Source organism: Emydura macquarii, unplaced genomic scaffold (genome assembly GCF_026122565.2).
Source record: "Emydura macquarii macquarii isolate MOO-44397 ecotype Brisbane River unplaced genomic scaffold, CSIRO-AGI_Emac_v2 contig_383, whole genome shotgun sequence".
NCBI lineage: Eukaryota > Metazoa > Chordata > Testudines > Chelidae > Emydura > Emydura macquarii.
Window position 1 is genome coordinate 2176913 of NW_027130520.1, and position 22322 is coordinate 2199234.

General features: G+C 40.2%; 2 protein-coding genes across 5 annotated transcripts in view; both read right to left on the bottom strand.

Annotated features, from left to right (window-relative positions):
* The window catches only part of LOC137145614 (DNA repair and recombination protein RAD54B-like), a 94469-nt gene that overhangs the window by 51116 nt on the left and 21031 nt on the right, over positions 1 to 22322 (bottom strand). The window lies entirely within an intron of this gene.
* On the bottom strand, positions 6110 to 21441 carry LOC137145645 (fibrinogen silencer-binding protein-like). Its single transcript, XM_067536529.1, has 2 exons — positions 21071 to 21441; positions 6110 to 7036 (listed from the first exon to the last, which is right to left on the bottom strand). Exons 1-2 carry the CDS (start codon positions 21439 to 21441, stop codon positions 6526 to 6528), a joined length of 882 nt encoding a protein of 293 aa, XP_067392630.1. The 3' UTR covers positions 6110 to 6525.

Consider the following 22322-nt stretch of genomic DNA (forward strand, 5'->3'; position numbering starts at 1 on the left):
GTTTAGCTGGCTAGAACCCAATACAATCTAAAGAACTCACACCCTTGCTACTAATGGAACTTTGTTCAGGTAACCTAGACACACTTTAATAAAGAATACAACCTAATCAGTAAAGTCAATCTGACTGGGATAAAATTAAGTGTTTTCATTTTTAGTATTAATCAGCAAGAAGAATTCACAAGACAACTTAATTTCAGTAATCTGTTACACAGAGAAGCCCAGCTCAAATGCTCAGTTATTGTAATTGCAGTAAATAGCAAACACTATTTATCTAAATGTTATGCAATGAGCTTTTTCAGAGGATTTTAAAACATGAATTAAAAAAGAATTTAAAAAGTGAAAGATAAAAATGTGAATTGCAAAGCACATATAATTTAAAATATAGTAATATAGTGTATTTTCAACTTTTAAAAATACAAGTTCTTTCTAAAAACACTCAGTATCCTGAAGGTTTCTGTTTATTTTCATCCAAGATACTTAAAAATAGTCAATATGCTAGAACAATAATAATTCCTCTGACAAGGAATTTTTTATTATTATTTTATCACAGCTACAATTGATCTATTTTGTAACACTGTGGAATAAAATGACTAGAAATTAAAAGCAAAAGTCCAGTGTGCTGTTATAGTTTTTTTAATCATGGAAATTTAAAAATTGGAATATACCCAACTTAAAGCCCATAGAACTCTGTACCTTTCCATAATACGTATTTTTAACTGAGTGCTTTGAAACAAAACAATTCCAAATCCAAATTTCAAAGTTTGTAATCTCTCTTTACTTCTTGGCTTTTGCACCTGGGTCCCCAACGTGGCATCTAACTGCTTTGTTTAAAGGAGTTAGATCTGAAATAAGGGAAGATTGCTCATCAGCAATCCTGTTTGTCACATCTTCTCTTCTCTTCTTCCACTCAGCAAAAGCCCTTACAGACAGCGTTATGGCTTCACCAATTTGGAAGCAGTAGGCAAAAGGTTTGTCAATCAAAGACAATATATAAACTCTGTCCAGTGAGACTAAACATATAAAACAGGATGTAAGATACCAAGGTGTAGGAGGCAGTCTTGCTTAGTGACTACTGTTGGGATCAGAGTAGTTATGAGAGTCGAAATCAGAAGGCAAGAGTCAGGGTCAGAATCAGACCATAGTCAATGACTGAAGATCAGGAGTAGTTACCAGGCTGGAGTCAGGAGGCAAGAGTCAAGTTTGAAGTCAGGCTGCGAACGGAGACCGAAAATCAGAGAATGAGGCAAGGTGACACAAAGCAAGGTCTGGAGCTGCAGTAAGTCAGAAGTCTACATGGTTCCCCAGACAACTTCCTGGGGAACCCTCCAAGGTGAAATAATAAGTGTGGGCAAATCAGATAAGAAGAGAGGGTGCTGCTGCTCCGGCCCCTTTGGGCAGTATTTCCTGCAGCGCCTATTCTCCACAGTGGTCTTCAGATGTGGCTCTGCATGGCCTCCTGGTGGCAATGTGGGAACATCAGCTGCCCCAGGCTTTGCAGTCCTGGATTCTCTATGGATGCTTACCCAGGAAAATAGCAATAAAGATGAAAGAAAATAATTGGGAACAGCTCCTGTGGGAAGAGAGGGATGGAGGACAAGAGAAGAGAGAACTATTACAAACAGGATTACCTGTGAGCAATCCTCCCTTGCCAGACAGTACATCCCACTTCTCCCATTTTACCTGGCAACAGCCCTTACAGACAGCAACTGTACAAAGCAGCATTATTCCAGAACTTACAGTAGCCAAATGCAAGAGTCTGCAACAAAAGACTGGACTATCTGGTAGTGGTGGGTGGAAAAAAAAGATGGATGCCTTGTTAGTAGCCGAAGCAGGTATTCAAACCCTTCAAACCCAAAATATTGTCATTGTCCAAGAGGAGTGACACTTCTGACATAAGCATGAGATTTCACAGCTAGCTCATAAAAGAGCAACAGTCTTGCTCCTTGCTCCGGTGGCCTTGCCTTTATTACAGCCCTCAAAACAATGTTTTTAAGCCTTTCTGTAATATTTGACATGGCCACCCACTCAGGGAGAAAACACAATTGGACACATTTACTATTGCCAGAGAGAGAGATTCAGTAGCAGCTTGAAAGAAAGCAATCTCAGAGATGCTGCTCACATAGTTTCAAAAGGGACACTTAGAGACACTTGAAAAACTGACGACAAATGTCAGAGGGCTAACTGGCCAGTACTTTGACAGTTATGGGAGGAAACATACTTTCTTCACATTGAAATGGGAACCAGTCCCTTTCCTGAATAGTCTGCATATTGCAGCAATTGCAGAACATTAACCTTGAAACCTCCACATAGAAAGTAAAGAGTATGCTGAAGGGAGCACAATTCTATATCCATCCCTCTCTCTAAATACCTGGTGAAGACGTGGTCAGCTACTATGGTAATAAGCACAATAAAAAACCCTAAAATAGAAGGAAAGATAGATGTCCCAGTCTGAGTGTACAGATTTAAGTCCCATTCCTCCTCCTGGAGGAAACACCTCAGCTACATCCTCTAAAAAAACCTACAATGAAATCCATCTTCATTAAACTTCCAGGATATCAAGGCATGGGCTGAGGAAGTTGACTTATCTCTAAAACAGACATCCAGTTGACAGATGAGAACTTGGTGATGCTCTTATGCTCAGAGATGAAGAGCCACAAAGGAGCCAGTAGGATCATTTCTGAAATGTCTGATTTTTCTCAAAACTCCTGAATGTAGAGAAGAGGAAGAGAACACTATTAGAGTTCCTTGCACCAATCTCAAGCAAATGAAGATCACTCCAATTTGCAGCTCACCTGCCATGACTTGTTTAGCTTGGTTATCTTGCTGGAAGCACACTAATTAACTGTTGGAGACCACAGGAGGGTGAAGCCTCCACATACTCCTCCTTGCTAGAGGTTCACTTTTCTGAGGCAGACAGGGACAGAGGCACTGCTCAGGGACAGATACTGGCAAGGGAGAAAGACAAAAGCAGAGGGCTGCGTGTTTTCTTCCCTGCCTGTTCATATATATTAGTTCAGCATGGCTGTGAACTGGAATAACAAAAATTCCTAAGATTGCAGGTCCAGAAAAACTGCCTAGAGGGTATGTCTACACAGTACACTCCTTATGCCAGTGTGTGAAGTACATACACTGCTTGGCCTCCCCAAGGAATGGTTATAAACAGCAGTGTAGATAGTGAGGCACTGCTTAAACGCATAAAGATATGTCAAAATCTTAGGGTATGTAACCTACACTGTTCTCTACATTCCCAAAAAGTACCTCCCCCATCTATACTGCTAGTTTTAGCAGTGTAGTGTCCTGATGCTTCCCCACTGCTAGAGTCTTTTCCTGCAGTGTGGAGATAATGGCAAAAGACTCCAGCAGCAGGGAAAGACTCCAGCAGCAGTGAGACAGTGGAGAAAAGGTCCAGCAGCTACCTGTGACAGGAAAATCAAGAAGTTGCTAGAGCCTTTCGTTGCTGCAGTGAAAGGCTCCATCAGTGGGGAAAGGCTCCCCGCTACATGCCCCTTGCTAGGGCCTTCAATGCCACATGTCGCTACATACCATAATGTGAACACAGCCTACTTTTCACTGTGGCATGTAGCTACACATAACCTATACAGGTGTGCAGTGTAGACACACCTTAAAGCTGCAATATAACAATAATGAACATACATAAAAGAAAGGGCCATGTTCTAGGAAGTGAAAGATGCCCAAGTCTAAGAGGCAGGTAATGTGATGGTGCAAATTCCAGATGTGGGTGCTGGAGAAGAAGTGCAGACCCACCGAAATTAAAGGGAGAGAAGAGCCAAATATGATGGTTGACTTCTTGATAGACTGGGAGAAGGATAGGACATCTTCCATGGAAATTTCCTTTTAAAAATACAATTGGAGGAGGAGGAATCTCTGATGTGACTAAAGGTAGATGTGAACCCAAAGGACAAGGTGCTAACAAACTGCAAAATAACGCAAGAATTGAAAGATCACACGACAGAATCAGAACGAAGGAAACTGCAAGTATGAGAAGTCTCTTGACAGAAGATGCCACTAGCACAAAGAAGAAGATTTATTAAACTCCATTCTCTGGCATATAAACAGAAACAGAACAATCATAATCTGGAGTGAGGATTGTGGGGAAAGGGTTCTCATGGGACCTTCAAATCTATTATGTCTTCACCCACCCAAATCTTTCCTTTCCAGAATCTAAAACTGTGGGGGAGGTTCTGCCAATTTGATCTTTGCATCTACCTCTACGGTCCTGGTGAAAAGCCACCTGCTGTTGGCAAAGAGTGAAAAGTTCCATGATTCTGGCCCTCACAGAGATAACATCTGTAGAGAAAGATGTCAAAAGAAATGGATATTTAGGTAGAAACTCTTCCAAGGTCTACGTGGAGGCCTCTAGTAACCAGTATAGAGTAGATTATAGTCAAGAGAACCACTGCAACACCATAAGCCCCATGAGACTTTCTTCTGGCCTTTGTTGAAAATGGGACCACATCTATGACAACTTGGAATGAGAACACAGAAACAATTTGGCATCCACCCCATAACACTGGACAATCTAGATTCTCAGGCAAAGCCAGGTATTTCCATGCTATGAGATAGGCACAGAAAATTTACTTTGTACTGGTTCCCATTCCTCAGAAGCCAGAACTTGGATGGTGAAGTGCAGCAGGAAGAATGCTTTTTATTTTTTTTTTTAAAAAGAGGTTTTGAGTCTTGTAGGCCCAGGGAAATGAACATCCTGTGGAAATGGTTCAAGCTCTACATGACATGTCACTTTCCTGGAACTGAAGAATGCTGAGGTTGAGTATATACTGAAATCCAGGAAACTTATTGAGAGGCTAATATCTTCAATGCATACAAAAGGTACAATGGAGGGAATGGATCTCTCATCTTAAAGTACTGCTCTATCGCAAAATGACTGTAGAAAAAAAGGGGATATTTGTGGAATACCATATTCATATAATCTCACTGATTTCAATTTCCCATTTCCTCATGTTGCAAGTAAAAATTTGTTCTCTCGCTTTTCCCTTCTCCCCTATAACTCCACAAACTCATCCTGGGCTCTGACTGTCAAGCTGGTTTCTCTCCATCTCTCACACCAGCACTACAAATAAGGGTTCTTTAGGCTCTGTTGCTGGGGCCCTAGAGATAGACACAGGAGGAATGATATTCTCCTTTGTTCTCTTTTTCCTTTACCCTGTATTTCATCTCCTTTTCTTGTACTAGAAGCTGGAGGAAGGGAAAATAGTGTTAGAAGAACCATGGAGCCAGAAGATTGAGGTAGGTATTCCTCCACGCTTCCATAGGGCAGAAGACAAAAAACCATGAAAAAAAGGGGCAGTCTGGGGCTTATGTATTAACTATGACTGACAGGCATTTATTTGCCTCTTGCCTCCTGAATAGTGATCATAACAGTATAGAGACTACACTGCAAGCAAGGGTTGTTGCTGGTAAGGAGAGGAATGGATTTATTTTTTGTGCTTGGGATTTTTATTTGTAAAAAAATCAATAGTTCATACCAGTCAAATATTATCCTAGATCATAAAGAATCTTACTTCAATTTTTGGTCACAAATTATTTATGTCCAGAAACTACTGCATTTTGGTAGCTATAACATAACAGTGATGTTGATACACATGCACCTGCAATTGTCTTGGCTGCACATGTATCATAGTAATTATGCCTGGAAATGAACAATTTAGACATCTTCCTAGTCGCTTGCCAGTGTAATTACCACAATTGAATACACAATCACAATAACTGTGCACACAAATTATGCATGCATATAGTACTGAAAATTTGAGTGTTGCCTTAAGCATCTCTAGTTTGAAATTATCTTATGGAATCTTTCATCACTGAATATTATAAAAAGTGTTAAATTTTAAAAAGATGATTGCATTTACTCAACCTTTTCTTGGTTGAGCATAAAAAACCCAAAAAACAATCCAGTCAGTTTTCTTTCCATGTTTTCCAAGCTCACACAACACATTAGCAAAATTTCACTTGTTTTAAATTAGTAAAACCTATGACAATGGTGAAAAAGATATATAAAGAAACATGGCCTTTATTTCTCACTTTATATATATTTATTAACCTTCAAGTAATTTCACAGAAAATATTAAGGAGGATACGAATTGCTTTTTTTTTGGGGGGGGGGGGGGAGGGGGGGGGGAAGAAGGAAACCCATAAAATCAACCTTTTTGAGAACAGCTGCCTAAATTTTCATTAGCTTATTCCAGCTCTAATAAAGATCAGTGGAAGATTTCCAAAGGCAGATTTTATCTTATACACTTTAGAGCTACAGTATCCGATTAGACTTAACACTAGAAATACTGAGAAGACTCAAACCCGTGCAATTCATTTGACATTTTTGCTAATGTACATAAACAACACAATGGAAAACATGCATCCACTTTTCAAGGCTGGATTCTGATCCAGACAAATTGACAGAAGAATTCATTTTACTAGGCCTAAACAATTTATTATTAAGTATCTCAGAGAATAAACCACCTCATATTATGTGACAGAGATGGTAAATATTTAAAGACTGTTGTATTCTGGCAGGTCACATCGTAGCTTTATTGCCTTCAGCTTTTCTACTTTGATTTTTGCTTTCAATAGCTCTTCTTCCAGCTGCTGTTTTCTTTTCAAGCCATCTCTTTTTTCTTGGACATAAAGACCAACTTTTCTTTGATTTTCCAAGATTATCTGATGCTCCTCTTTCAGCATTTGCAACATCTGTGGGTCATACCCACACATTGGCCTAAAGCGTTCTCCAACCTCAAGCCTTCTCGGGATGGGAGATGGAGACAACATCATTCTCATATCAACAGAAGACAGTGAAGTTGAAGGAGATCTCTCCATAACATGCACCAATTGGTGTTCTTCTCCTTGTTCTAAGTCCTCACTCTGTTGTGAATCTACAGCCAAGGAAGGAGGAGGTTTGACATCCTCTTCTGTTTCCAACTCAATTTTGACAGCAGCAGGATGGTGATCCAACACTGCTTGAGGAGAACTGGTATCAGCAACTATTTCTTTATCCATGTTAGCACTAAAACATATACATAATAATTAAGTCATTATCTGTTAACAAAAAAAAACATTATAGACTAAAATAGTCTATAGACTATTCTAGAAATAGAAGGTTTAACCTGTGACAAATATGGTAAGTTCCTGCAATATCCTTGGAAGACTTTATTTTATTAAGTTTTTGTATTAAGGTGAGCCAAGACTGTATGCAACCTCCCTACAAGGGAGAAGTAATAGATGTAAGCCCTGGGAAATGCACAGGATTTCAAGAGACTATACTGAATTGTGCCAAATAAATATGTACTTTTTGGGACAGTAAGTACTAAGTTAATTTCCTGTGGAATTCCTGGAAGCTGCACCTTGAGGAGCAACCCACTGTTTGTTGATTACCTATTACAAAGGGCCAAGATCAAAGACCCAAGCTGTATAATGAAACAGCTGATCTGCCCTGTCCCTGTTCTGTATCTAAAATGAAATTATAACCATGGGAAAAACGCAGTTGATGTGTTTCAAAGGACTAAAACTTACCAAAGCCCTAGTTGAGAATTGGGGGTGACCTCTGATAACTTTTATAGCACAGATGTAGGTTCTTTATTGTTCTAATGTTTTCTCTGTAATTAAGAATAAATATGCTTACCTAGAAGGAATTGTGAGGTAACTTGTAACTGCAGGCAACACACTGATAAGAAAGCAAAGCATCGGATATGGCCCTTTTAGGAAGTCTGGTTTGGTAGGGATATCATAGCGTAAGGCAGGCAGCTGTGCAGCTGTAAAAATCCCTGGTCAGGAGGGAATGAGATGTGGGTCTCTACCCAAGAGAGGGGATGGCTGGGAGTTGGAAACCTTTACAGGTGGGTGCCCTTGAAGGACCACTGAGGGAGAAAATAGGTTCAGTTATTCTGCATCTGTTACATAGCTAATCAAGAATAATTTGTTTGAAGTGTTACCATTCTGCCTGTATTTTATCTGGCAGAGGCTCACTGCTGCAATGCCTAGGATTATATCTCTTGTAAAGATAATCTCTTTCTCTCTCTCTCTCTTCCTCCTTTGGGTGATATTTTCTACCAGGAAGGAGGATATATAGATTAGACAGAACCACCTTGGTGGGCCCTTATTCTCCCACAGGATGGGTAAAGCAAAAGCCATTAGTGCAAGGGTGGCCAACCCGCAGCTCACGAGCCGCATGTGGCTTTTTGCTCATACAAAAGCGGCTCGCAAGCCGCATGCGGCTTTTTGTATGTGGCTCTTTGCGACTCTTTGCTCTGCGCATTGTATGGGGTGCCAAAGTGAAATTGACAAGCTGCCACCGATGGAAGGAGCAGCTGGAGATGGAGGGAGCAGCTGGAGCAGTTTTCGGCTGAGGGGAAGAGACATTGAAAAGTGAAATTGACAAGCTGCCGCCAAAATTGACGGATCAGGGCGAATTGGCTCTTTGTGGTATCTATAGCTATTTTTTGGCTCTTCGTCTCTGACTGGTTGGCCACCCCTGCACTAATGATAAGGCAGCAAGGGAGCTATGCAGGAGAAAAGTGAAAGTGGCAGAGGCAAGCAATTCATGCATTAACAAGAGAATGGGATGGAAGAGAGAAGAGCATTTAGATTTAAGTGTTCCCTGTTTGAACTGTTTCCCTGCCAGTCAACACTTCCTCTCTCTAGGACCTTCCTCATCCACTTCTATTCTGACCTTGAGTGTCACTCATTTCTGAACAGTGCCATGGTGGAAAAACATATAAGCCCATTACTTAAAACATTTAGTTCTCAAGGTTTATAGCTCCTATTTTATAATGAATAAGTGTTCAAATTATCTTTTCCGAAATTAATTTTAACTAATGTCTCTTCACTTAATTTATCCTAAAAAAGTTGATCAAAAGCAGGTTAAGAGAAAAAAATTCCCAATAAATGGAATCTCAATAAAATATAAATATTATTTTGTCTGACTATAGTCTTATATAGGGAAATGGGACAAAAAGATTAAATGACTTGTCCAAGATCTGAGAAAGAAGTCTGTGGCAGACTCAAGAGATCTGGGTTCAGTTCCAGACTCTGCAACAGACTTCTTTCACAGACCTTGGGCAGAGCAAGGAAATTAAGTGTTGTTCATTAGATGAAAGTAAATTTAAAAACAAACAGATGGAATGTAATACTTTTTAGATAAAGTACAATTACTCTGTGGAACTCACTGCCACTGAACATGGAAACAAATAGCTTAAGACTGAAAAGAGATTAAACATTTTTAGGGATAAGAACAACATCTAAAATTACATCAACTAGAATAAAAATTATGATGGCTCATCCTCCTGTCCAGGGCATAAAGTATGGTAATGGAAACCTCACCACTTCATGCTTACAATTAGTCTGGATGAAACACTAGAGACTGTAGGGAACAATTCTGTATTGCCAGGAAGAAAGACTGAAGGATTTAATACAGTGGTTCTCAAACCACCACAAGTGGTATGTATATTGGTTTAAAGTGTATTATCAGAATAAGAACACATTGTAAGTATACTGATTAAAGTTATGAAGGTGGAATACCATGTACTTTTTTAGTTTTAGATGTGTACGCTATCTTAAAGTCTAAGAATCTAATGTAATAGTTGTTTCCCATCTCTAACCTTTATAATTCTAGGATACACTGATCAATACTTGATGACTCTCCATTCACTCTGTTTGATACACATGCAGACAGGGAGAGACTTCTGCCTCAGATTAGGCCCATTCTGGCCATGGCAGAAAAGGGAACAAAGCTCCAAACCAGAGCAGTGCTACACTTACCAGTTCAGCTCTCCATTGGTGAGCAGGTAAGTGTATTTCCAAAGCCAACTGGCATCAGGCATTGGCTAAAATCAGAGACTGGATCCCAGCCTAAACTTCCTCTTCTGACTATTTTATTACTACTATAATTTTTAAAAGTACATAAGAACAGCCATACTGGATCACAACAATAGTCCAGCTAGCTCAGCATCCTGTCTTCTGCAGTGGCCAGCACCAGATGCTTCAGAGGTAATGAACAGAACAGGGCAATTTGCTGAGTGATCCATCCTCAGTCGTCTAGTCCTAGCTTCTAGTGGTCGGAGGATTAGGGCCATCCAAAACATGGGGCTGCATCCCTGACCTTCTGGGCTAATAGCCAGTGATGGACATATTTTCCGTGAACTTATCTAATTCTTTTTTGGATCCAGTTATATGTTTGGCCTTCACAACATCCCCTGATTGACACTGCATTGTGTGAAGAAGCACTCTGTTTTGAGTATTTTGTTTGTTTTAAACCTGCTGCATATTAATTTCATTGGGTGACCACCAGTTCTTGTTTTACGTGAAGGGGTAAATAGCACTCCCCTATTCACTTTCTCCACACCATTCAATGTTTTATAGACTACTATCAGATCCCCCCCTTAGTCATCTCTTTTTATAAGTGAGCAGTTCCAGTCTTTTTTAATGTCTCCTATGGAAGTTGTTCCATTCCCCTAATCATTTTTGTTGCCTCTCTCTGCACTTTTTCCAATTCTAATGTATCTTTCTTGAGATAGAAAGAGTTCTGGGTGGCCAGAACTGCCCACAGTATTCATGGATTTATATAGTGGCATTATGATATATTCTGTCTTATTAGCTATCCCTTTCCTAATGGTTCTTAACATTCAGTTAGTTTTTTGATTGCCTCTGCATATTGAGTAGATGTATTCAGAGAACTGTCTATAATTGCACCAAGATCTCTTTGTTAAATGGTCACAGCTAATTTAGACCCCCACATTATGTATGTACAGTTGGGACTATGTTTTCCAATGTGCTTTACTTTGCATTTATCAACATTGAATGTCATCTGCCATTTCATTGCCCAGTCACTACGTTTTGGGAGATCCCTTCGTAACTTTTCGCAGTTTGCTTTGGACTTAACCATCTTGAGTAATTTTCTATCATCTGCAAATATTGCCACCTCAGTGTTTATGCCTTTTTCCAGATCATTTATGAATATTTTGAACAGCACTGGTCCCAGTAGAGATCTGTGGGGGAACCCACTATTTACCTCTCTCCACTCTGAAAACTGATAATTTATTCCTACCCTTTGTTTCCTATCTTTAAACCAGTTACTGATCCATAAAAGGACCTTCTCTCATCTCATGACTACTTAATTTGCTTAAGAGCCTTTGGTGAGGGACCTTGTTAAAGGCTTTCTGAAAATCCAAATACACTATATCTACTGGATAACCTTTGTTCATGTTTGTTGACCCCTTCAAAGAATTCCAAAAGATTGGTGAGACAAGACTTCCCTTTACAAAAGTCATATTGACTCTTCCCCAACATATCATGTTCATTTATGATTCTGATAATTCTGTTCTTCGCTATAGTTTCAACTAATTTGCCTGGTACTAAAGTTAGGCTTTCTGGCCTGTAATTGCCAGGATTGCCTCTGGAGCCTTTTTAAAAACTGGTGTTACATTAGCTATCCGCCTGTTATCTGGTATAGAGGCTGATTTAAGCAATGGGTTACATATCACAGTTAGTAGTTCATATTTCAGTTGCTTCTGAACTCTTGGGTGAGGACCATCTTGCCTGGTGACTTTTTACAGTTGAACTATCAATTTGTTCCAAAAACTCTTCTATTGACACCTCACAATCTGGGACAGTTCCTCAGATATTCCACCTAAAAAGAATGACTCAGGTGTGGGAATCTCCCTCATATCCTCTTCAGTGAAGACCAATGTAAAGAATTCATTCAGCTTCTCCGCAAAGGCCTGGTCTTCCTTGAATGCTCCTTTAGCAACTTGATTGTCCAGTGGACCCATTGATTGTATGACAGGTTTCCTCCTTCTGATGTACTCAAAAACATTTTTGCTGTTAGTTTGTGTCTTTTATTAGTAGCACTTCCGTTTCTTTTCTGGCCTGCCTAAATATAGTTTTACACTTCACTTGCCTGAGTTTATGTTCCTTTCTATTTTCCTCACTAGGATTTGACTTCCAATTTTTAAAAGATGTATTTTTGTCTCTAACCGTCTCTTTTACACTAATTGTTTAGCCATGACGGCATTTTTTTTTGGTCTTCTTACTTTTCTTTTTTATGTGGGGTATACATTTAATTTGCAATTCTGTTATGGCGTTTTTTAAAAGTTTCAATGTAGCTTGCAGCCATTTCACTCCTGACTGTTCTTTTTAACTAGCCTCCTCATTTTTGTGTAGTTGCCCTATCTGAAGTTAAATGCTACTACGGTGGGTTTCTCTGGTATTTTTCCCCCTAAAAGGATGTTAAAGGTAATTACACTATGGTCCCTATTACCAAGCTGTTTAGCTATTCTCACTTCTTGGCCTTCACTTCCTGTGCTCCACTTAGGACATAATGAAGTTTGCCTCTCCCCTTGTGGGTTCCAGGACTACCTGATCCAAGAAGCAGTCATTAATGGTGCCTAGAAATTTTATCTCTGCATCCTGTCCTGACGTGATATGTTTCGAGGCAATGAGGATAGTTGAAATCCCCCATTATTATTGATTTTTCTGTTTTTGAAGGCTCTCTCATCTCCCTGAGCACTGCATAATCGCCATCACCATCCTCGTCAGGTGGTGAGTAGTATATTTCCTACTGCTATACTCATTATTCAAGCATGGAATTTCTATCCATAGAGATTCTATAGTACTGTTTGATTCATTCACGTTTTTTTACTATATTTTACTCTATGCTTTGGTTTGCATATAGTGCCATTTCCCTACCAGCACCACCTACTCTGTCATTCCTATGTATTTTGTACCCTGATATTACTGAGTCCCACTGATTATCATCATTCCACCAACTTTCTGTGATGCCTATTATATCAATATTCTCATTTAATACCAGGCACTCAAGTTCACCCATCTTAGTATTTTAACTTCTTGCATTTGTATACAAGCACTTTTAAAATTTGTCAATATTTAGTTGTCTGCCTTCCTGTGATGTAATTGAATGGGACTCGTTTTCATTTGACTGTTTCTCTTCAGCTCCTACCTCTACTTTATCAATTTCTATCCTCTCCTCTTTGCTAGGATATAGAATATCCACTTTAATAAATTCTCCCCAGGGATGTTTCTGTCTGAACCATGTGCTCCTGCACACCTGCCTGCTTTCCCCCAGCCCTTAGTTTAAAAACTCCTCTTCGACCTTTTTAATTTTACATTCAAGCAATCTGGTTCCATTTCAGTTTAGTCTCATCCTGCCTGTACAGGCTCCTCCTTTACGCAAAGGTTCTCGAGTTCCTAAATCCCCCCTCTGAACTCCATTACCTTATCCACACACTGAGACCCTCCAGATATGCCTCTCTAACTGGCCCCGCATGTGGAACTGCAAGCATTTCAGAGAATGCTGCTATTGAGGTCCTGGACTTTAAATATTTTACCTGGCAGCCTAAATTTGGCCTCCAGGACAACTCTGCTTCCTTTCCCTATGTCCTTGGTACCTACATGCTCCCCAGCACTGTACATAAGTCTGTCTGGATGTCTTGAGAGATCTGTAACCTTTGCATCTAGTAGGCAATTCACCATGGGGTTCTCTTGATCATTACATACCAACTATCTATATTTTTAATAAAGTGAATCCTCCATTACGGTTACCTGTCTCTTCCTAATAACAGGAGTCTCCTACTCCACAGAGGTATCCTCATTGAGAGAGGATACCATGATATCATCTGGAAGGAAGTTTCCAACTATGGGATCATTTCCCTCTGCTCCAGCTTGATGTTCTCCTTCCCTGAAACTTTCATTCTCTTCAACAGCTCAGAGGCTGTCAGACGGGAGGGTGGGACCACTCTACTGTGTCCAAAAGAGTCTCATCTATGTGCTTCTCTGTCTCCCTTAGCTCCTCCAGTTCAGCCGTTTTGGTGTCAAGAGCCTGTACTTGGGCTCTAAGGGCCATGAACTGCAAGCATCAAATGCACATACATGCTACCTGCCCATAAAATGCCCACATGCTGCATTCAGTGAAAAGAACTGGATAGAGCCCATCCTACCTGCATTATTTTTTCCTCATCAATTTTTTTTTTTCCATGTGGTTTTTTCGCATGTGGTTTTTTTTCCATATCATTTTCATGTGTTCTCATTAGTTCAGAATTAGCTAAATGAATTTACCTTATTTTCCTTTACAAAGTTATAATGTGATTATAATGGTTGATAATGACAAAATTTCATAGGGAAAAATCTTATGGCCATAAAGCAAGTAACATTTTTTCAGTTTAGAATGTTAATATCCTATTGTGTCAATGTATCTAAGCTGAAAGATAACTAGATGATTTGATGGCTCAGGCAGTATGTAACATATAGCAAGTTTTATCTTTTAGCTCACAGTTTGACTCTAACAGGTTAGGTTAGTAGTTATCTAAATCTGTCATTCAATAGTATGAGAGCAAATAAACAAGCGCAAGTTCCTAGCAGGTACATGCCTACAACCATAAAAATGCTATCATGTCTAGCACACTTCTTGGCACTCCCAGCTGACAGGGCAAGGACTGAATGACCACGGAAACTGAACTATCACCCAAAACCACCGTAACTGAAACACACAAGCAGGGCAGTGTGGGGAAACTTTTCTGTCTACATCTATTTTGTAGATAAATTGAGAACTTCAGTCTCTAGGGCGGTTAATCTGCAACTTTCACAAACAGATTCACTAATGTTATATAGAAGCCTCAGTCACATTTTGGCTTCTTACTCTACCCACGAAGCAGCAACTCCTTATCCCATGAGGCAGAGAGGACCTGAGTAGCTGTAAGATAGAAAGAGAAGCATAGCACAGAGTAGAGGTAGGAAATCAGACAGGGAAGAAGGCTGATCAGCTAAGAAGGTTAAGAAAGTACCAGAATTAAGACCCATGCACTCTTAATCACCCTCCCCCCCCAGTGCATATACATTAAGATATGGTCTTTAATTACATGATCATATACTATTATTTTCCGCAGGACCCTCTCTTCTTCACTGCACAGAATGGATGATGCTTATTTAAGGATCAGCTAATCAATATTTTCGTTTTTCTGCCTTGCTGAATGTGTGGCCCAAGGCCATATTTTTACTGCACACTATTTAAACCCTGCTCTGAAGACAGAATTATTAATTTTCTCATAGACTTTTCTGTGCTGCTCATCACTACAGTATCTGAGTGCTTCACAGATATTAATGAATTTATCTTCACAACACTCCCATGAAAGCGGTTATTATTATTATTATTAATCCCATTTTACAGATGGGGAACTGAGGCAGAAAGAGATTAATGTCAAAAATGTCCACTAATTTTGGATACCCAATTTGAGGACTTATAGCTAGGGATCTACCAAATTCACAGTGCATTTTGGTAAATTTCATGGTCATAGCAATTTAAAAAACACCTTGAATTTCATGGTTTCAGATATTTAAATCTTAAGTTTCATGGTGTTGTCACAAAGCATGAATATGTATGTAAAAATACAAAGTCCTTACGGCAGCATTTCTCAAACAGAGGGTCCCAATCCAAAATGGAGGTTGCAAGTCTATTTTGTGGGGGAGGGTTTCACTGTATTGTCACCCTTACTTCTGTGCTGCCTTCAGAGCTGGGTGGCCGCACAGTGGCTTCTGGCTAGGAGTCCAGCTCTGAAGGCAGCACTGCAACAAGCAGCAGCACAGAAGTAGGGGGGTTGCAGTATTACCCTTCCAATAGCCAGATTTTACAGGGAAGAACAGTTTTCATGGTCCATGACGCATTTTTCACGGCTGTGAATTTCATAGGGCCCTACCTATAGCTGATTGTTTACAGAACTTAGCATTTATTTTATAGCATTTTATAGCACTTTATTTCTTTAGGGAACAGCTCTTGTCATCTTCAATTTCAGCTGTAAGCATTCTGTACTTCTGCAAATCTAGTCCCAGGTGTCCCAATTTGGGCACCCAGAAAATGAGGAGCACGGTTACTGGCAACCTGTGAAAAGTTTAATTTAAGCAAGTTGCCTAGCATCACATAAGAACTCTGGACCAGATTCACAAAGGGACTTAGGTGCTTAAGTCCCAGCTTTAGGTGTCACTACAATCCACAAATCCCCCATCTCAGCTGCTGCCTAATCCCACAGGCACCTACTCACCTGGTCAGTATCTTTTTTACTGTAGAATATCCTAGGTGCCTATATTTCTCAGTCTAAGCATGTTCACTATAGCTTATTCTAGAAGACTTCTCTCTCACACCTAAGCCCTGCATGATCCACAAAGCAGGGAAAATTAGTTAGTCCCCTGACTATCTTCCCTATGGGACCTGAACATGGGGACTAGACACCCTGGGTCGCCCAACTCTCAGGTGGGTGACCTAACCACCAAGCTACAGAATCAGTCTCGCTCGCTCACTCTGCCCCAGTGACTTTTTAATTGTTTATCCAAAGTGGAACAGCTTCAATAAGAGACACTGAGGAAGCCCACATCAGAATATCCCATATTTTTGTGCTTAGGGACCTATCCTAAAGGTGGGAGACCCCTGTTCAAATCCTTTCTTCCAAGACAGAAGGGGGAATTGAACCTTCGTTTCCCACCTCCTGGTAAGTGCTTTAACCACTGAACTAAAAGTTATAAAGGAGACACCTCCACCTCCTTCTCCTTTCTTGTTTAGGCACTAAGCTGCCTGACTCCAAGAAAGGGACTCCTGGCTGTGAAATGAAGAGATAGGCACCCCCTGTAGCAGAGATTTAGGTACCTAACTGCATAAGAGGGCAGGTTTAGGTCACAACTTTCTTGTCAGCATATCCCCATTGGCTAGTTTAGCAACTCCCCATCTAGCATACTGGCTTTTGTGGATTCTATTCTTAGGTACCTATTTTCCCCATGTATTATATGGGGAGCCTAGACGCCTAACTCAGGCTTCATGTATACCCGTGATAACAGTGATTTTCTAGGCATTTGAAAGTCAAACACTGCAATGCTGAGTGTCACAAAACCTAAATCCCTGGGTGGAGACCAGGGCCTCTGTGGCACAGGCAGGACTGGAATCCAGTTTTCAAGGGTAAGATTCAATTCCCTTAACCATGAAACCATCCTTGCTTTTCATGCAATACCCTGCCTCATTCACTACACATCTTACAACTTGTACAGCAAATGAGCCAGGGGTCCTACTGACAACTGCCTCATTCAATAAACAGCTCAGATTAATTCCTTCAGCAGTGTCCATCTTGTGCACTGAATGTGGCAGGGGTCCTGCAGGAAAAATAATACGCGATCATGTAATTAAAGACTAATGCATACAGACCAGGAGGACAATTAAGGTTCCCTGGGTTTTAATTCTTTTATTTTCTAACTTTTGAGTGCTTGACTTTACAACTGTAACTTTCTTTTTGTATGCAATTTCCTATGTTTTCAGAAAAGCAAACCAAGAAACAAAAATTCCAGCATGGGGAACAATACTGCCACCCACACTGTACACCTCTAGGGCTGGAATTCTTAGATCCAGAGCACAGACCTATGCCATTTGAGTTAGAGTAAATGATAGACATAGTAAGTTTTCATCCTGTATATGAGCCAGTCACTAGCAGGCGATAAAGCAAACATTTTTCCAGACAGAGTTTCCCAGATATTTCCTGATAGCACAAGAATGTTGAAATGCCAGAATTATGGGTTGTATTTCAGGTTTTAAGGAGAGTGTAGTCTCATGGTTACAGACCTTTCTGTCCTAGTCCCATTTTCCCCTGGGAAGTTTGACCTTCTCAACTCCTAACCCTCTGCCGCTTGGTCCTTCTCTCACTCAGTCATAGGCTTCCCCTCCCCACCCCCTTTCTCCATGTCCCAGTCTCTCCCCTTCCTGCTTCCCGCACCATCTCCAACTATCACTCAGGTCCAGCTTCTCACTCTTCTGCATTTTATCCAGAAACCTTCCTCCTCCTCCTTGCTGCCTGGGTTCCAGCAGGCAGAGTACTGAGAGCATAAAAGACTCATACAAGTTTCTGTTCCATCTCCTGATAGCTCTGAAGAGCAACTGCCCAGAAAGTCCTGCTCAGCCCCTGCAGCTTCAGATGGGAACATGCCCAGATGGAAATTTCAGTGAATTAGGCTTCCAGGCGCTAACAAGCCTCTACTGAATATGTGCAAATACATTTTCAGAGGATCCTAACATAGCCAAATTTGGGTGAATTTCCACAAAGATGGCAAAAGGCACATCCCTGACACCAGCTTCACCCTCCTGCTTCAAAGCATGGAGGCAGTAGAGCTTCTCAGTAAAAATAATTATTTGTACTCTAGGTACTGTACAAACACAGAAATAAAAAAAATTCAGCCCAAGGCAAGTACCTGGTAGGGAAATTTGAACTCAAATAATAATTAAAGTTTGGCAAAAGTTATAAATAACTGAAAACAGGGTCTTAAAATTAGAAGTGTTGGGCAATCCTAAGTATGGGTGCTGTTTCTGCTCCACCTATAATAAATATAATACTTCACTCCCTCTCACTTTGCCCAAAAGCTTCACCTCCCTCTTGAGCCTTCCCACCAGTAAAGGTTCCCTCTCCAAGCAGCCACAAAGCATCAAGCTCCATTCCCACTGACAAGTACTGCCAGTCTCTTCCGCACTGCTGGCTACATGCTGTTTTTCTCCCTGCTCATAAGCCTCAGCTCCTAATGAGGTTTTCCTCATCCTTACTCACTGTTCCTAGCCTGAGGCAAGGGATGGAAACAAGTATCAGAAGAAGCAGGTCAAGTTAAGAGAACAAGCTAAAGAGAAAGAGAGGTGCCCATAAAGGGAAGGTGAGTTGACTGGGAGTTGATATGATTTAGAGCAGCCTCATGGTGAGAAATCCACTCTGACCCCACAAAGACACTAGCAAAATACCAAGTCTTCAAGTGACTCCGACCTGTGGATTAGTTTTAGTTTTTTAAGAGCTAAAGATCTGTAAGGCAGAAGGTGAAAACAGAAAGAAGGAACTGTAATAAGAGAAGTTCCTCCTCTGGCAGCTACAATGGGACTCCTGCCAATTCCACTGAAAGAAAGGAAAACAACAGTTACCATAATGGGGGAGGTATTTATAACTCCTGAGGTACCCATGATTCACAGGTTTTGTTTAATAAAATTGAACTAAGAATTTCTTACCAGATACCAGGGGACATTAAATCTTTGTCAACTACTTATATTTACCTCCAAAAACTAAGTCATATTGTAATGGGTTAAAACTGGTTATGGCTGCTCAGTGTTGTGGGGGGAAATGTAATTCAGGATTCAAACGAAGGAATACAAAATAATAGTGCATTTTGCATAAATTATTTTAAAAGCATTTCTGCAATACTTAGTGCACTCACTGGTATATTAGGGAAAATCATTTTGAGCATCAGTTTTGTTATGTTTGGATACGTGGAAGTTACTTGCATTCAGAGAGAAACCAGCAGACAGAGACACAAGGAGATGTAAACATACACAGAGACGGTTTTATTTCAACTACCCTAAAACCAGCCAGAACTGGCTAAGCTATCCCATAATATTCTAGCCCTGTTTCTATAGCAACAAGCTAGGCTCCGTTGCTACAGCAACAACTAGGCAGGACACAAAATACATGCTACAGCAAGCTAGGCAGGACACAAAATACACAACAAATTCAGTGTTCTCACAGTCCTGAAAGATTACAAAAATGTTTGAGTTGCTGGAATCAAATTACGAAGCTCACTAGCTCTTGATTATGCTGGGCATGAAAACCACCATTAACCACCAAGCCCATCTAACATTGCTAGCTCTGACACATTTTTTTTCATTATAAGAGATGGTGATCAAAACATCACAACTTTTGTAACTAATTAAAAAGGCTGTTTTGTTTTTTGTAAGGCCTTTTGAATTGTACCTATGTGGGCATTCACCAGTAGCAACTAGGCTGCGCTGGTGCTACAGATTTCTTTACACCAAAGCCCCACAAGAGCATGTTATTTTTTTAGAGCATCTGGCACATTAGGGTTTAGACAATTGTTACCATTCAGTTCAGTTAGTCAGTGGCACCATAAATCAAACTTCCCATCTGTGTACATGCCAGATTCCCCTAGAACACTTAGCCGTTGGCACCAACCAATTATAAGCAGTATCTGATTAATGGGAAAGCAACTTCACATACTATTTCAATCTGCTAGTGAAAAGAACGTAAAAGTGTAGCTTTATCAGGATTTCTGGGTCATGGAGGAAGTTTACTTTTTTACTTGTTTGTTTAAAATATCTGCATCCAGAGGAAGCCAAATCTGACCCTGGCAGTTTTTGATCCTGAAAAGACCAATAGTGTACTAGTAGGGAGTTGCAAATCTGATTTGAGGGGCATTAGCAGAGCTGCGTGGGGAAGCTTGCGCGCTGCCTGCTTGTACCATGTCTGGCTCAAATCTGGACAGTCTCTCAATTCATGGAGCATTAAAAAGAACTACAAAAAAGAAAACTTTTGATTCTGTAGCTCTCCAATCTCTGTGTATAGCTTACAAACACCCTTGCATACAATACACATACTGTTATTTACAGTTTATATTGCAATGGGCTTAGCTCTGGTTTCAGGAAATGTCAGCAAGTGAAGGAAAAGTAATTGGTAAAAATCTATTTGTATTGTTAAAGGCACTGTGCTGTGTGGAGATAAATGTGCTTCAGGTCTGGATTCAGTTAAAACATATTCAATATTTGCCTAGTAGAATAATTTATGATACAGACAGGATAGATGACATAGGTTTCTTGGGTCCCTGAACTTTATATGGACCTTATGTAAACTGACAATAGTTTTATATGCAGCAAGATGATTGCAGTATTACCTTAAAAGGAAAAGAATAGCCATCACTATGCCAGTGTTTAAATATTCTGCCTATTAAAAGGTGAGAGGGGGTAGAGGTGGGAGTTACTATTTCTCTCTGATTCCCTCTGAACTCCTGCCTTCCAGAGTATGACACAAGATACTGAAACAGGCTTTGAAATACAGCTGAAAATTGAATGCAATGTTAAATGTAAAGGAAATAGTATCTTACTATTGTCTCCAATCCTTTTTAACTCTGTTGTAGGCATTTGCTTTAGGACACTGAACTCAAGTTAAGAATAAACCTTATAGAATAGATAGGAGGCGCCATAATTTTAATTTAATAAATAAGAAAGTAAAAAGTATCTCACCTTTGTAAACTGCTCCTGTCTCTTAAACACACACTGGAAATCTGTGGAATCATCTCCACAACTTTCTTGGTTGGCTCAGAAATGCTGCTTTTATAATCTGAATGGGTCTCCTTTTGCTGCAATAGCTCCTGTTTGGCATATTCTTTGAGCCTCTTGTACAGCATGCGCAGGCCCTGTGCAGTACGAGGAGGGCGATCCACTCCGATGGCATTGTAGTTATCGGCTATGATATCCCAGCATTTGTTTTTTTCCACTATTACTGAATGCTTATTGGTATGTTCTTCAAGAATTTTAACATATGGCTTCACAAGTTTTAGCAAATCAAGCTTGTCAGATAAGGTAAAATTACAAGATCTGGCATTCCCAGCCATTGTTATCTCCGAACTAAGGAGGCAGCTTTTTAAACCACCATGCAGTCAGTCCCTAGCTCTGTTCAGCTCTTTTTCACAAACAGAAAAAGATCAGGCTTAACTAGGCTAGTCTCATTTAGGCCCACGCCTACAAGGGAGGGTTTATTAAAATTCCTTCAGCTTAAGCTGACGCAGGTTCAGGAAATCTGCTTAAGCCAAGCCTGACCTACATAAGGCTTCAGAATGAAGACGACAGGAAGAAACAAGCAAAATACACTTTAGTATGAAGAGACCAGACATACACAGGGTTTAAAAACAGAAAGGTTTAAAGATAAGCAGGTTACCCAGCTGAAAAATACCTAATTTAACATGAGTAAAAAGCTCTCACACAGATCTCTACCTGAAAAACTGAAATTGCCCTGGGATTTTAAATTTAATAATGTCAAAACAGCAACAATTGTTTTGTATAATTTATTGACTGTTGGAATGAAACACAACAGCAGAAGAAGAAATAAAAACGAGAGAGATAAGTGTGGCGAGTGTAGAGAGTTCCCTAACAGAGCCCCTGATCACGGTTCCCCAGCTGCTGTTAGCTCTTACAGTATTTGCATAATGTTAGTCCTGCTGTCAATCAGGAATTGCATATCCTCTAGCTAGTTAGGTTACACTCAGACTCAGACTTCACAGTAAAGCTAAGCTTCTCCTGCATTTTGCAGTCTGCTTTTGCAACCTACCTACAGGCGTTTTAAAGAAACAGTCTTTGTTAATGATAAAAACATTTATCTAAAGCACAACAAAAAAGAATATACATGAACACTGAATTGTCCTTTAGCTTCTGTCTGCAGCTGTGCCCTGCTAAAACATGCCTGCCCTGTAATGTGTATGTCATCAACATTCAGTCT